The sequence below is a fragment of the Nerophis ophidion genome, linkage group LG03 (genome assembly GCF_033978795.1).
Source record: "Nerophis ophidion isolate RoL-2023_Sa linkage group LG03, RoL_Noph_v1.0, whole genome shotgun sequence".
NCBI lineage: Eukaryota > Metazoa > Chordata > Actinopteri > Syngnathiformes > Syngnathidae > Nerophis > Nerophis ophidion.
The window spans coordinates 24,123,387-24,137,645 of NC_084613.1; the positions used below are offsets into that span (position 1 = coordinate 24,123,387).

General features: G+C 43.4%; 2 protein-coding genes across 17 annotated transcripts in view; one reads left to right on the forward strand and one right to left on the reverse strand.

The window, feature by feature from the left end:
* sv2 (synaptic vesicle glycoprotein 2) overlaps window positions 1-11,005 on the forward strand; it is a 20,933-nt gene extending 9,928 nt beyond the window's left edge. For 2 of the 3 annotated variants that reach the window (XM_061894629.1, XM_061894632.1), the window contains 12 exons: window positions 572-661; window positions 723-884; window positions 952-1,114; window positions 1,569-1,690; window positions 1,755-1,918; window positions 4,896-4,976; window positions 5,053-5,145; window positions 5,242-5,330; window positions 5,394-5,521; window positions 9,467-9,562; window positions 9,641-9,800; window positions 9,943-11,005. In XM_061894629.1, the coding sequence (XP_061750613.1) occupies window positions 572-661; window positions 723-884; window positions 952-1,114; window positions 1,569-1,690; window positions 1,755-1,918; window positions 4,896-4,976; window positions 5,053-5,145; window positions 5,242-5,330; window positions 5,394-5,521; window positions 9,467-9,562; window positions 9,641-9,800; window positions 9,943-10,126 (1,532 nt within the window). In that variant the 3' untranslated portion in view covers window positions 10,127-11,005. The remainder of the gene's footprint in view (window positions 1-571; window positions 662-722; window positions 885-951; window positions 1,115-1,568; window positions 1,691-1,754; window positions 1,919-4,895; window positions 4,977-5,052; window positions 5,146-5,241; window positions 5,331-5,393; window positions 5,522-9,466; window positions 9,563-9,640; window positions 9,801-9,942) is intronic. The other variant, XM_061894631.1, reaches the window with a different exon arrangement.
* The window catches only part of LOC133549328 (AP-3 complex subunit beta-2), a 55,200-nt gene continuing 51,815 nt past the window's right edge, over window positions 10,875-14,259 (reverse strand). For 10 of the 14 annotated variants that reach the window (XM_061894622.1, XM_061894623.1, XM_061894620.1 and 7 more), the window contains 2 exons: window positions 12,101-12,239; window positions 10,875-11,952 (listed from right to left, as the gene is read on the reverse strand). In XM_061894622.1, coding sequence (XP_061750606.1) covers window positions 11,763-11,952; window positions 12,101-12,239 — 329 coding nt within the window. In that variant the 3' untranslated portion in view covers window positions 10,875-11,762. The remainder of the gene's footprint in view (window positions 11,953-12,100; window positions 12,240-14,259) is intronic. The other 4 variants (XM_061894625.1, XM_061894624.1, XM_061894617.1 and 1 more) reach the window with 2 other exon arrangements.

Below are 14,259 nucleotides of genomic sequence, written 5' to 3' on the forward strand. Positions count from 1 at the left end.
CAATTTGGTGTCAGCTTTGTGTTCTAAGTGACAAAGCGTAATAATAGTGATTTCAGGAGTGTCCAAAGTGTCATTTGCGGACAGCAGCTTAGGTTTTGTTGCCCTGAAACATCTTGTTGGGGAAATAAAAAATGTGGAAAAATGCGCCAAAAGATGCAACAAAATGACAAAACAATGAAATAAATATGACAATGTGTCACTTGTAACAGAAAGCAGGCACTAAGTCTTGATGTATGTCTGTTTGCAACATTTTTCTAAATATAAAAACATCCCACACATACTTTAGACTTTTAAAATTTTTGTCAAAAATATTCAGTTTTTTTTCCATTACATTACGTCTTTTTGTTCATTTTCTTACATCTTTACAGTTTTTTTCCAACTTGTTGAGGGTCAACAAAACTCGAGATGTGGGCCACAAATGGCTTCCGAGCCACACTTTGGATACCCCCTGTTGAAAGAGTTTTATCATTACTCTATTAACCGGCTAAAGTAATTTGGATATTACACAAGTATTAAAATAATTCAAAGCTGTAGTCCTGCTTATAATTTTTTTATTGAATTTGTTTTTCAGGAGAAACTTCATTTGAGAGAAGCGCATCAAACGATGGAGCCAAGGCCGCAGAGAGAAGATTAACATACGAGGAGGCCGTGGAGGCAGCAGGTGATATGAAACCACAAACTTCAAATAAAGCCGTCATGATCATAATCATGTTTGCATCCAGGCTTCGGTTTGTTCCACTGGCTGCTGCTGTTGGTGTGCGGCTGGGCCAACGCCAGCGATGCCGTGGAGATCGTCTGCGTGTCCTTCCTGCTGCCCACCGCACGCTGCGACCTCCTGCTCAGCTCCTCCGACATGGGCCTGCTCACCGCCAGCATTTTCCTCGGTCAGTCGCTAACTTTCCCCTGGATTCAAAAGCGCATTCAACAAGGAAAACCTGTTTTTTGCATCAGGCATGATGGTGGGCGGCTACTTGTGGGGCTACCTGGCCGACCTGAGGGGGCGCCGCAGCATCCTGGTGGTTTCCCTGGCTGTGAATGGCCTGTTTGGCGCCCTGGCCAGCGTGGCGCCCTGGTTCTGGCTCTTTCTGCTGCTCAGGTTCATCAGCGGCATTGGGTGAGAATTGACGGTTGTTACTAGGCTGACTTCATCAGTCTCGTAACAGCCTATGAAAAAACCCTGTCATGTACAAGCCACGCCCACTTGGCAAATCAATTGTGAAGTGAAGTGAATTATATTTATATAGCGCTTTTTCTCTAGTGACTCAAAGCGCTTTACATAGTGAAACCCAATATCAAATTTTTACATTTAAACCATTGGGTGGCACTGGGAGCAGGTGGGTAAAGTGTCTTGCCCAAGGACACAACAGCAAAGACTAGGATGACAGAAGCGGGGATCGAACCTGCAACCCTCAAGTTGCTGGCACGGCCGCTCGACCAACCAAGCTATACCGCCCCATTAAACATATTTATTCCACAGTTGAATCTTGCTCTGTATTGTGTACAAAAAACAGCATTTGTTCTTTCTTCCTGCTATTTGTAACAAAAGCGGTTTCACTTCCCTTGTTCAGGGTGGGCGGGTCCATTCCTGTCATCTTCTCCTACTTCTCTGAGTTCATGCCCCGACTGCGGCGAGGCGCCATGATCAGCGCGCTGGCCACCTTCTGGATGGCAGGGAACATTCTGGCTGCAGGTGACCAGAAACTACACAATGTAAAAAAACAAGTCGTGAACGCCATTAACTTTGGTGTGCTCAGGCCTGGCTTGGTTGGTGATCCCCAGAACTTGGACACATTTTTCCGTGGGTCGCCTGGACTTCCAGAGCTGGCGCGTGTTCGTGGTGCTGTGTTCCATCCCGAGCCTCACGTCTGCGCTCATCTTCAAGCTCCTTATGCCTGAGAGCCCCAAGTTCCTCATGGAGGCAAGTTTTTCAACGCCTCAAAATACCCTGTGTGTGTGTGTGTGTGTGTGTGTGTGTGTGTGTGTGTGTGTGTGTGTGTGCGTGTGTGCGTGCGTGCGTGCGTGCGTGCGTGCGTGCGTGCGTGCGTGCGTGCGTGCGTGCGTGCGTGCGTGCGTGCGTGCGTGCGCGCGTGCGCGCGTCCTTGGTGTACTTCGCGTCTCACGATGATGTAATCCAGCAGATGCCATTGCTTGGATCGTGGGTGCATCCAGGAAGCCTTGTGTTTATTTTTCTGTTGGAAGATTGTGTTGGTGATTTGTCAGGTCATGCTCAGCACAGAGACTGAGTAGCCTCATGCCGTTGCTGTTGACCTTCCCGATACCATGCTTCCCAATCACTCCTTTCCATATGAGGTGGTTTTTCCCCACCCTGGCATTAAAATCACCAAGCAGGAAGATTAACTTTTACCAGGAACTCATCTAGTTCCTGGTAGAAACGGTCCTTTGCCTCATTCTCGGATGGTAGAGTTGGCGCATAGACACAGAGAAGAGTTGCGTAGCGGTGTTTTGCCATGGGGATACGGACAGACATGAGTCTTTCACTTATGTCGGTAGGTGTTTCAGTGAAACTGGGTAGCAGGCTGTTTTTTATTGCCAAACCAACACCATGGTGATGCGGTCCTTCTGTAGGGTAACCCTTTCAGAAAAAGGTATAACCCTGGCCTTCTTCTTTTAGGGATCCCTCATCCAGAAGTCTGGTCTCACTCAAGGCGGCGATGTCAATTCCATAACGTCTGAGCTCAGCAGCGACAAGCGCAGTTCTTCTTTGCGGCCGGTCCGGATTGTTGTCCAGGAGGGTTCTAATGGTCCATGCAGCCGATATCAGGGGAACTTGTTTACTTTTTGTTTTTCGACCGCGGTAGTGGAATGTCCTGGTAGGTGCGGCATCCTACCCAGGGTGTGAAGAGTGGGCAATGTTTAGGCCACCTTTTCTAGGCCTTCCCCCAACTTTGGGGTGAGCAGTCCATCCATCCATCCATTTTCTACCGCTTATTCCCTTTTGGGGTCGCGGGGGGCGCTGGCGCCTATCTCAGCTACAATCGGGCGTAAGGCGGGGTACACCCTGGACAAGTCGCCACCTCATCGCAGTGTGTCGCCACCACACTGGTGAGCAGTGTGGCTCCGAAATAGGGATGCTCAGTCATACAGGGTTCTGCCGAAATCAGCTGCCACTCAATTCCCAGCTGATAGCGACCATTATAGCCCTGAATCGCTGACGTGCAGGGATCTAACTAGAGGCTCCCAGTTCATTCTAACCTGCCCCCGTTATCAGACATCCTGACGCCGTCAGACTTTCTGCTTGAGAATCCAATTGCAGTTCTGGATCCACCAAGGTCAGAAGCAGAGACCTGTGCGGTGATACTTTTTAAGTGCCTCCGAGGGTGCCCAGTTCCCAGCCGCACTATCTTCGCCACAAAGAGATGGAGCCTAGTGGCAAGGGGGAAACCCAGGACAACCAGCACCTCTTTACAGCTGCAGGAGGCCGCCGGGACCATCAGTCTGTCGTGGCCCGCCTACGTGTGCCTCCATCACGGTGCTTTTCTCTCAGGGTGTGCTCTCCTAGCCTTTGTCTTCCTGGACTTACCCGCAAGACCGCGGATCGATCCCCTACCTTTTAGCCTGAAGTCGCAAGACTCCAGATACCGTGTGCTGCCACGAGGAGGCAAGGTGAGGGGTCTTGGGGAAGGAGAGGCTATGTACTGACCTCGGAAGGCTTACGTACTCTGTTTCCTTTACCCAGCTGGGTTGGTCAGCGGCAGGAGCTATGCGTCACATGCATCCGTACATGCAACGTCTCTCTAGCATGCTGCACTAGACGCATCACTACACCCTGCGAGCCAGGCCCGCTAACACACAAGCGTGTGTGTGTGTGTGTGTGTGTGTGTGTGTGTGTGTGTGTGTGTGTGTGCGTGCGAGTGTGTGTGTGTATATTCTGTTATGTATGTGTGTGTGTGTGTGTGTATGTATATATATATATATATATATATTTATACATATACATACCGTATTTTTCGAAGTATAGGTCACACCTGCTGAAAATGCATAACAAAGAAGGAAAAAAACATATATAAGTCGCACTGGAGCATAAGTCGCAATTTTTGGGGATATTTATTTGATAAAACCCAATACCAAGAATAGACATTTGAAAGGCATTTTAAAATAAATAAAGAATGGTGAACAACAGGTTGAATAAGTGTACGTTATATGACGCATAAATAACCAACTGAGAACATGCCTGGTATGTTAACGTAACATATTATGGTAAGAGTCATTCAAAAAACTATAACATATAGAACATGCTATACGTTTACCAAACAATCTCTTACTCCTAATTGCTAAATCCCAAGAAATCTTATACGTTTAGTCTCTTACGTGAATGAGCTAAATAATATTATTTGATATTTTACGGTATTGTGTTAATAATTTCACACATAAGTCGCTCTGTAGTCGCACCCCCAGCCAAACTATGAAAAAAACTGCGACTTATAGTCCGAAAAATACGGTATGTGTTTGTATATATATATGTGTGTGTGTGTATATCTATATATGTACAGTGTAATAACGTTTTTTTATTTTTCTAATTAAGGAAATGTAGTGAAATCCATCCATCCATCCATCCATTTTCTACCGCTTATTCCCTTTTGGGGTCGCGGGGGGCACTGGTGCCTATCTCAGCTACAATCGGGCGGAAGGCGGGGTACACCCTGGACAAGTCGCCACCTCATCGCAGGGCCAACACAGATAGACAGACAACATTCACACTCACATTCACACACTAGGGCCAATTTAGTGAAATCGCCATCAATATTTTGACAAAATCGACTTTTCACTGCAAAAGTCTTTTTTTTTGTTTGTTTTGTTTGGCTGAAGCACAAAGTGTCTGCCAAAAGTCAAAAGGTTTAGTAAAATTTCCACATGAATTAATTGTGTCTTTGCAGGCGGGCAGAGAGAGCGATGCCATCCGTGTTTTCCGCCTGATGTTTCAGTTGAACACTCGGGGAAAAGGAGCGTCCTTCCCGGTAAGAAGTCTTTGTTTTTAGACAACAGGAATTAAACCAAGGAAAGTGCGTGACAGGCTAATAATCCTTTGTGAAGGATGTGAGTTTACATGTCAGCGTCGTGCAAAGATCCTACAAGACCGAGACTGAACGTGGTCGTACAGGCCGACTCATCAGTGCTGTGAAAAAGGTGAATGAGAAATAACACAATCACACGTCATGTCATTCTTCTGCACTAAAACGTTTGCCAATATGGCCGTGTGTCATATAATCTGGCAATTGGCAGGGTGTGATGCCGCTCAAGCAGATGTTTGAAGGGACGCTCAGATCCAGAAGTGTGGTCCTGCTCGTAATCTTCTACTGCATCTCCTTCGGGTAAGGTGGCCTGCGTGTGTTTTTTTGGTCATGAAGAGGAGACGTTCAAGCGTGTGCTTTTAGTTTCTACGGACTGTGGATGTGGTTCCCGGAGCTGTTTGCCAGACTAGAAGGCGGAGGATCGCCGTGCATCAACATGTCTGCTCCATCAGGGCAACACAACCAAAGCTGTTACCCTGTCAAGACCGTCGGTGCGTAAACAAGCTCACATGCTTCAAAATCCTAGGCTGTTTTCAGTTTTCTATTGTCTAGCAAAAAAAGGCTAACAGAAAACACAGGTTATCTCTGTGTGTGTGTGTGTGTGTGTGTGTGTGTGTGTGTGTGTGTGTATGTATATATATATATGCATATATATATTTATATATATATATATATATATATATGTGTGTGTATGTATGTATATATATAAATATATATACAAATGTATGTGTGTACATATTTATGTGTGTGTGTATTAGAGATGCGCGGATAGGCAAATATATCATCCGCAACCGCATCACAAAGACGTCATCCACCCGCTGTCTACCCGAACCAACATTTTATCAGAACCGCAACCGCCCGCCACCCGCCGTTGAAATACATCAGAGGTCGACCATCTTTACCATTCAAAGAGCTATTTAAACCCGTTTCACAGAGTAAAGAAGACAATGGGAGCCGCTATTGTTCTCACGAATATCCAATGGTATTCATTCTGATGACAAGAATATGGGGTGCTGTGAAGCCATTGCCTTTGACACCTTCAACAACATGTACAAACCAAATGTTAGTCCAGCAACATGTTGTATGCAGCTTCCGCAATCACACGTACAAGATTGAAAGGCAGACTGGGCGATACAGAGTACACTGATGGTTGTGATATAAACAATGTTAACACTCTTACTAATATGCGCCACGCTGTGAAGCCACACCAAACAAGAATGACAAACACATTTCGGGAGAACATCCTCACAGTAACACAACATAAACGCAACACAACAAATACCCAGAATCCTTTGCATCCGTGACATTTCCTGAATATATTTTACACCCCCGCGCCTCCAACCCCGCCCACCTTACCGACGTACGGGGGGGGGGGGGGGGGGGGGTGTTTGGTGCTAGCGGAGTGTATAAAATGATCATCATGGATACAAAGGAGTCTGGGTAGTTGTTGTGTTGCGTTTATGTTGTGTTACTGGGAGGATGTTCTCACGAAATGGGTTTGGCATTCTTGTTTGATGTGGCTTCACAGCGTGGCGCATATTATTAAGAGTGTTAAAATTGTTTATATCACAACCATTAGTGTACTCTGTGTCACCCAGTATGCCTTGCAGTCGTGTGCGTGTGTCTGCAGAAGCCACACACATGTTGCTGGACTGACAAGCAGATTGTACATGCTGTAGAAGGCGACAAAGTCAATGGCTTCATAGTACGCCCTAATACTTATTAACTGGGTGTGACTGCCGGCAGTCATTCTAGAGAAAGTTTGCGTCTCCTTTTTTTTCTTCTTCGCTTTGTGACACGGGTCCTAAATTGCTCTTTGAATGGTAATGGATACCGATCCCTAAACCATGTATATCAAATATTTCCGAATGGTTCAACCGCCACCCGCCCCGGATCTAATTAAAATCTATTTTTTCGTCATGTCACCCACCCGAACCGCGGTTTATCCGCGGACTCCGCGGATGAGACCACAAACCGCGCATCTCTAGTGTGTATATATATACATGGGGCAAAAAAGTATTTAGTCAGCCACCGATTGTGCAAGTTCTCCCACTTAAAATGATGACAGAGGTCTGTAATTTTCATCATAGGTACACTTCAACTGTGAGAGATAGAATGTGAAAAAAAATCCAGGAATCCACATTGTAGGAATTTTACATAATTTATTTGTAAATTATGGTGGAAAAAAAGTATTTGGTCAACCATTCAAAGCTCTCACTGATGGACGGAGGTTTTGGATGATACCGCAGAGGATTGGGAGAATGTCATGTGGTCAGATGAAACCAAAATAGAACTTTTTGGTATAAACTCAACTTGTCGTGTTTGGAGGAAGAAGAATACTCATTTGCGTCCCAAGACCACCACACCTACTGTGAAGCATGGGGGTGGAAACATCATGCTTTGGGGCTGTTTTTCTGCTAAGGGGACAGGACGATTGATCCGTGTTAAGGAAAGAATGCATGGGGCCATGTATCGTGAGATTTTGAGCCAAAACCTCCTTCCATCAGTGAGAGCTTTGAATGGTTGATCAAATACCGTATTTTTCGGACTATAGGTCGCTCCGGAGTATACGTGGCACCGGCCGAAAATGCACAATAAAGAAGGAAAAAAACATATATTCGTCGCACTGGAGTATAAGTCGCATTTTTTGGGGAAATATATTTGATAAAATCCAACACCAAGAATAGACATTTGAAAGGCAATTTAAAAATATAAAGAATAGTGAACAACAGGCTGAATAAGTGTACTTTATACGATGCATAAATAACCAACTGAGAAGGTGCCTGGTATGTTAACGCAACACATCATGGTAGAAGTCATTCAAATAACTATAACATAGAGAACATGCTATACGTTTACCAAACAATCTGTCACTCCCGATTGCTAAATCCGATGTAATCTTCCTCGGTGTCGCCTCTGGTATGCGCCCCGCTACCGTCCTTTCTTTCTGCCGCTCGATTGCTGTTCTCTGCTGCATATTTCACTACGTCCAGCTTGTAATCTGCAGTAAATGATTTCCTGTTCGGTGCCATTTTAGTTCAGTCCTTCTCAGTTTTTATAAGTTACCGCCAATGTTGATGTGATCCATTTTAATAGCTACGGCAGTTGCGTATAGCATGTAGCAGTTAGCATGTCATGACCCACAATGCACTTCTGCCATGACCCGCCCCCACCAAATTCTTATCGGTTAGCGTTTGAGTGACGATTGCTGACGTATGTGTGACGATTGCGGACATTTTCTTCGTCCCTCACGCGAATGAGATAAATAATATTGTTTGATATTTTACGGTAATGTGTTAATAATTTCACACATAAGTCGCTCTGGAGTATACGTCGCACCCCTGGCCAAACTATGGAAAAAAACGTCGACTTATAGTCCGAAAAATACGGTACTTATTTTCCACCATAATTTACAAATACATTCTTTAAAATTCCTACAATGTGAATTCCTGGATTTTTTTTTTCACATTCTGTCTTTCACAGTTGAAGTGTACCTATGATGAAAATTACAGACCTCTGTCATCATTTTAAGTGGGAGAACTTGCACAATCGATGGCTGACTAAATACTTTTTTGCCCCACTGTGTGTATATATATATATATATATATATATATATATATATATATATATATATATATATATATATATATATTTATATTAGGGCGGTCAACGTTAACGCATGTGATTAATACAAAATTGTTATCGCGTTATTTATCCATTCATTTTCCACCGCTTATTCCCTTTAGGGTCGCGGTGGCCGCTGGTTCCTATCTCCGCTACAACCGGGCGGAAGGCCGCCATCTCATCGCAGGGCTTATCGCGTTATCATAAATGGATAAAAAAGATTAATCACAGTGTTTGTTTTGACCGCTAGAAGATGGCACACATTGCAGGCAGTGAGGCAGCGATCAGTCACATGCCAGTGTGGTGATAGTTACCACTCTGATGGAACTTTAGATAACACTGAAGTTGTCAGTCAGTCTTGCAGCAACAAACATTCTTTTTGTCTAATTTTACCTTATTTTTTTTTTTATTTTTTATTTTTTTTAAACAAGCTATAAAGAACAAGCTACCGACCGCACATTTTGTAAAAATGTATTTTTAAATGCCAAAAAAGGAAGTTTTGTATTTATATTGAAATACAAAATTTTGTCAGATTTGTCAGTTATAGAAACACATCTTATTACTATTAGTGTTGTTTGTTTGTATCAAAACGTCTCTTTTTTTTGTTACAATGTGCCATTTTGTTTATTTTTATATTTTTTTGTCCCCCAGAAGAGGCTATAACCAATGAAAAATAGATGTACTCAGAAATTGCAGTACATTTATTTAAAGGAAAAAAAGTTTACTGTTATTATTATTAGTAGTAGTACTTTTATCATGTTTTTGTATCCATTCCACCTTTTTTTTTAAAAAGAGTTGTTTTGTTATTGCAGTGTACGAGGAGGGTTTCTTCATCGCAGCATCCAACCTTCCTGGCAACATCTTCACCATCTTGGTGATGGACAGTGTTGGAGGGAAGCTGCTGCTCTGTGAGGAAGACTATCCTCTTTCTTCTTCATCATTATCAGGTCCTCAGTAATGTTGTTTTTGTTGTTGTGTTTCTGCAGCCGGCAGCCTGATGATGTCCGGTCTCAGCGTCTTCTTCATCTACCTGGTCCAGACCAAATTCCAAAGTCTGGTTCTGTCCTGCTTGTTCAGCGGCGTGTCCGTCATCGCGTGGAACGCTCTGGATGTGTTGGGGACAGAACTTTACCCCACACAGTTACGGTAAGTTTTTTTGTCAAAGCAAGAATTGGTCACTGAGGTAATTGTGTTCATTGTTAATCATTTTGGAACATCCCTGCAGGAAGCGTCCTAATTTTGTATATATATATATATAGATATATATTGTTTTGTCCTCCACTCTCAGCTCGTCAGCGCTTGGCGTCTTCACAGGAGTGGGTCGGGTGGCGGCCATCACGGCAAACGTGGTTTTCGGCAGGCTGGTGGACAGCTCGTGTGCCGTGCCCATTCTGATGGTGTCTGTGCTGCTGCTGGTCGGTGGGTTGGCGGCGCTCTTCCTGCCGCAGAGCAAGCAGACGGCGCTTACCTGACCTTTACCCCTTTTGTGGACTTTCCTTGATGTCTGTCCTTCAAGGAGTAAAACACCAACAAGTGCCGTTTGCCAACAGCAACTACCCTTTTTTATTTTGAATAAAAAATATTTTTTATTATATTTACCACATATTTAATCCAATTAGAACCAACGCCTTTTTTAATCATCTGCTAATCTTTACGTAGTACCAGGACTGACCTGAGGGTGGCAGCAGTGATAGCACAATGCTGGAAAGGTAAAACTGTAGAAGAGCTAGGCAAACTGCTTACTATTGCAGTGAGGCTTTTTAATTATGTTAAGGCTTGCAGGACAGATTAAATTAACAGCCGTGTATTTTTCACAATTAAAACAAGGTAATCATACGTTTATGAAGTTGGTCTCATGTGCTTCTAAGATGTTAATAGACATACTATTTGCGTTTGTATGCTTTACTAACGCATTTTCAGCCAGCTCGCTTCCTGAGTGGCTCTGTGGTGTTTTTCCGAACTGAGGGCGAAGTCATTTTTACACAGCGCGCATCCTCAAGGGACATTTCGTTGTAATTGTAGTTTGACTTACTAATCGTCCATCCATTTCCTACCGCTTATTCCCTTTGGGGTCCCTGGTGCCAATCTCAACTTCAATCGGGCGGAAGGCGGAGTACACGCTGGACAAGTCGCCACCTCATCGCAGTACTTACTCATCGTGATTCTCATTATAAATATTTGTGCCAAAGATGAATTAGATACATTTTTCTGTAAAAACAAAAGCAGTATTTTTTTGGATTTATGTTTTTTTATTGGTCAAATAAATAAACCTCAAAAATACTCAAGAGCAGCACACAGTTGTCGTGAAATAAAACTTGATCAAATAAAATGAGAACTTCGTTACATGTTCACCCCTGGTATTTTCTCTTTGTCACCATCAAAAACATATAGTGTTCTGATATTTGCAGAAAAACAATATAGTGGAGCCACTGTGTTGAATCTGCTTTGTTAAAAAACCTTTACATTCACCAACTGTAAGAAAATAGACCAGTTGCCATATGAGAAAAAGAAAGACATCAAATATGGACTTTTAATTTAAGATTTTTAAAAAAAGTAAACTACCCAAGATAATACATTAGCTATTTAATATTACTTTAAATTGGTATTTTAAAGCCAAATGTATAAATTGTAGTAATTTTTACTTGTTACTTTTTTTAAGGCCCAAGTGGAGAAAAATTAAAGTTAAATATATTTTTCCAATAATTAATTCAATTGGAGTCCTACATTTTGGAATTTTCAGACTTTTAAATCATTCAGTGTTCAAAAAAGGATCACATTACATAGCTGGTTATTACTACATATACAGTATATACATACAGCAGCACACATATTTAGTGTTCGGGATAAAACAGTCATGCTACATTCTATTAGCTACCTTAAAAAAAACTTTTGGTGGAATAAATAACAAACGTTTATCGAACTAGGTACTGGTGAGATATCATTTTGTACACAGCCACCAGGGGGCGACAAAGTTGTGGATGTCAATCTGACTCGACAAGGCTGACGCTCATTTGTCTGATTGTCGCAAGAAAAGACACTCAATCATTCCAGGAGGTTCCTTGCAGGTGCGGGGGTCGGAGTGAAGACGAGGGGTCGGTGGTCTGCGCGTCACTGCGTCAGCGCCAGCAGAATGTCTTTGACCAGCATGGTGCCGATCACCATCTTCTCGCAGTTGACAGTCAGCTGGGCGGCGCCCTCCTCCTTGGTCGCAACGGTGACCAGCACCAGGCTGCCGCTGGTCACCGTCTTGCCGGCGAACCTGTGTGCGGGAAGAAGAAGAGGAGGAGGAACAGGAGGACTGAGGTCAAAGCAGCGGAGTGAAAGAAAGTGAAAGGTTTAAAAAACAAAAAAACGTTATTGATAAAGCAACATGGCTCGCACCATAGCTGATTTTAAAGCAATACCCACTAAGGGCCACTAGGTGTCAGTACTGCGCGTGTTTTCACCTGCACTCGTTGTCTGCTCCACAGGGCACCCTGCTGAGGTTGGCGGCCGAGGCCACCTTCTGGACGATGGCGTGCTCGTTACGGCACTTCTCGTCTAAAGTCAGCTTCTCCGTGATCTCGTTCATGCCCATCAGCTGACCTGGAGGAGGACGAGGAAGCAGTGGAGTAAATGGCCATCAATAAAGGCTGGTCACCAAAGGTGGGTGAGCACACAGGAAGTGCTGGTCAGGGGAGGGGCGCCCCCGGGTGGGGAGTGTGAGCGCTACATCAGAAGAAGCTGCGACATGCACATTCAAGGGAGCTGTGGGTCATTGAACGCCACATACAGGTTATCCTCTAAGGCGGGGGTGTCCAAACAACGAGGGCCACATAGCGAAAAGTCAAAAAGTATGCGAAAGCCATTTTGATTACGTTTTTTTTCTACTTTGTAAAAAAAAAAAAAAAAAATCTGAAAACAGACATTACTTTGTTTAAAGGCCTACTGAAATTAGATTTTCTTATTTAAACGGGGATAGCAGGTCCATTTTATGTGTCATACTTGATCTTTTCGCGATATCGCCATATTTTGCTGAAAGGATTTAGTAGAGAACATCGACGATAAAGTTTGCAACCTTTGGTCGCTAACAGAAAAGCCTTGCCTTTACCAGAAGTCGCAGACGATGACGTCACCCGTTGATGGCTCTGTCACGCCAAATTTCTTCCCCCCTACAAAAACCTTCCCCCCGGAAGAAATTTGGCGTGACAGCCCCTCCAATACCTGAAGGACCCCAATGAGGGCGTGACAATACCAAGTTATATGACTCTTAAGGGTTACAACTGCAAAATTAGCAAAGCAAAAATAGCTTGAAAGGTTAGCACGCTGGAATGCTAATATTTTTTCCTCACCGTTAAGGGTTACAGCTGCAAAATTAGCGAAACAAAAATAGCTTGAAAGGTTAGCATGCTGGAATGCTAATATTTTTTCCTCACCGTTATTTTTCACCTATGACAATCAGCCAATTATAATGCTTTTAAAACAAGCAGCTGTGTGGGCTGCTTTAAGGTCCTTCCACCCTCATTGGGGTCCTTCAAGTAGTTTCTTCCGGGGGGAAGGTTTTTGAAAGGGGGAAGAAATTTGGCGTGACAGCTCCTCACATCCTCACATTGTTTATAATGGGAGCCTCCAACAAAAAGAGCTATTCGGACCGAGAAAACGACACTTTCCCCATTAATTTGAGCGAGGATGAAAGATTTGTGTTTGAGGATATTGATAGCGACGGACTAGAAAAAAAAAACGCGATTGCATTGGGACAGATTCAGATGTTTTTAGACACATTTACCAGGATAATTTTGGGAAATCCCTTATCTTTCTATTGTGTTGCTAGTGTTTTAGTGAGTTTAACAGTAAATGATAGTCGGAAGTGTGTCTCCACGGGTGTCTTGACGCCAGTGTCTCAGGGTAGTCGACGGAAGCGTTATGGACGGCGCAAGCTCAGCTGAACTCTGGTAAGAAGCTACTTTTTACCACAATTTTCTCACTGAAACCTGCTGGTTGACATTCGGTTGGGATCCATGTTCGCTTGACCGCTGTGATCAATAGTAAAGTTTCACCACCGGGAATTTTAAACAAAGAATCACTGTGTGTTTGTGTGGCTAAAGACTAAAGCTTCCCAACTCCATCTTTCTACTTTGACTTCTCCAATATTAATTGAAAAAATTGCAAAAGATTCATCAACACAGATCTCCAAAATACTGTGTAGTTATGCGGTTAAAGCAGACGACTTTTAGCTGTGTGCGCGCGCAGCGCTAATATTTCCTAACAGTCCGTGACGTCACGCATACACGTCATCATTACGCAACGTTTTCAAGAAGAAACTCCCAGGAAATTTAAAATTGCAATTTAGTAAATTAAAAAGGCTGTATTGGCATGTGTTGCAATGTTAATATTTCATCATTGATATATAAACTATCAGACTGCGTGGTGGGTAGTAGTGGGTTTCAGTAGGCCTTTAAAGACACACCTTTTGTGTTAGAGATTATTACAGAGGTGTCCAGAGTGAGGCCAGGGTGCCGCCGCTCGAACTTTGTTGGCTTGTAATATATTGTCAGAAAAATCCAGCAGTAAAAATATGAGACAAAAGTGCTAAGACAATGTAATAACAAAAAACTGAAATTGTGGT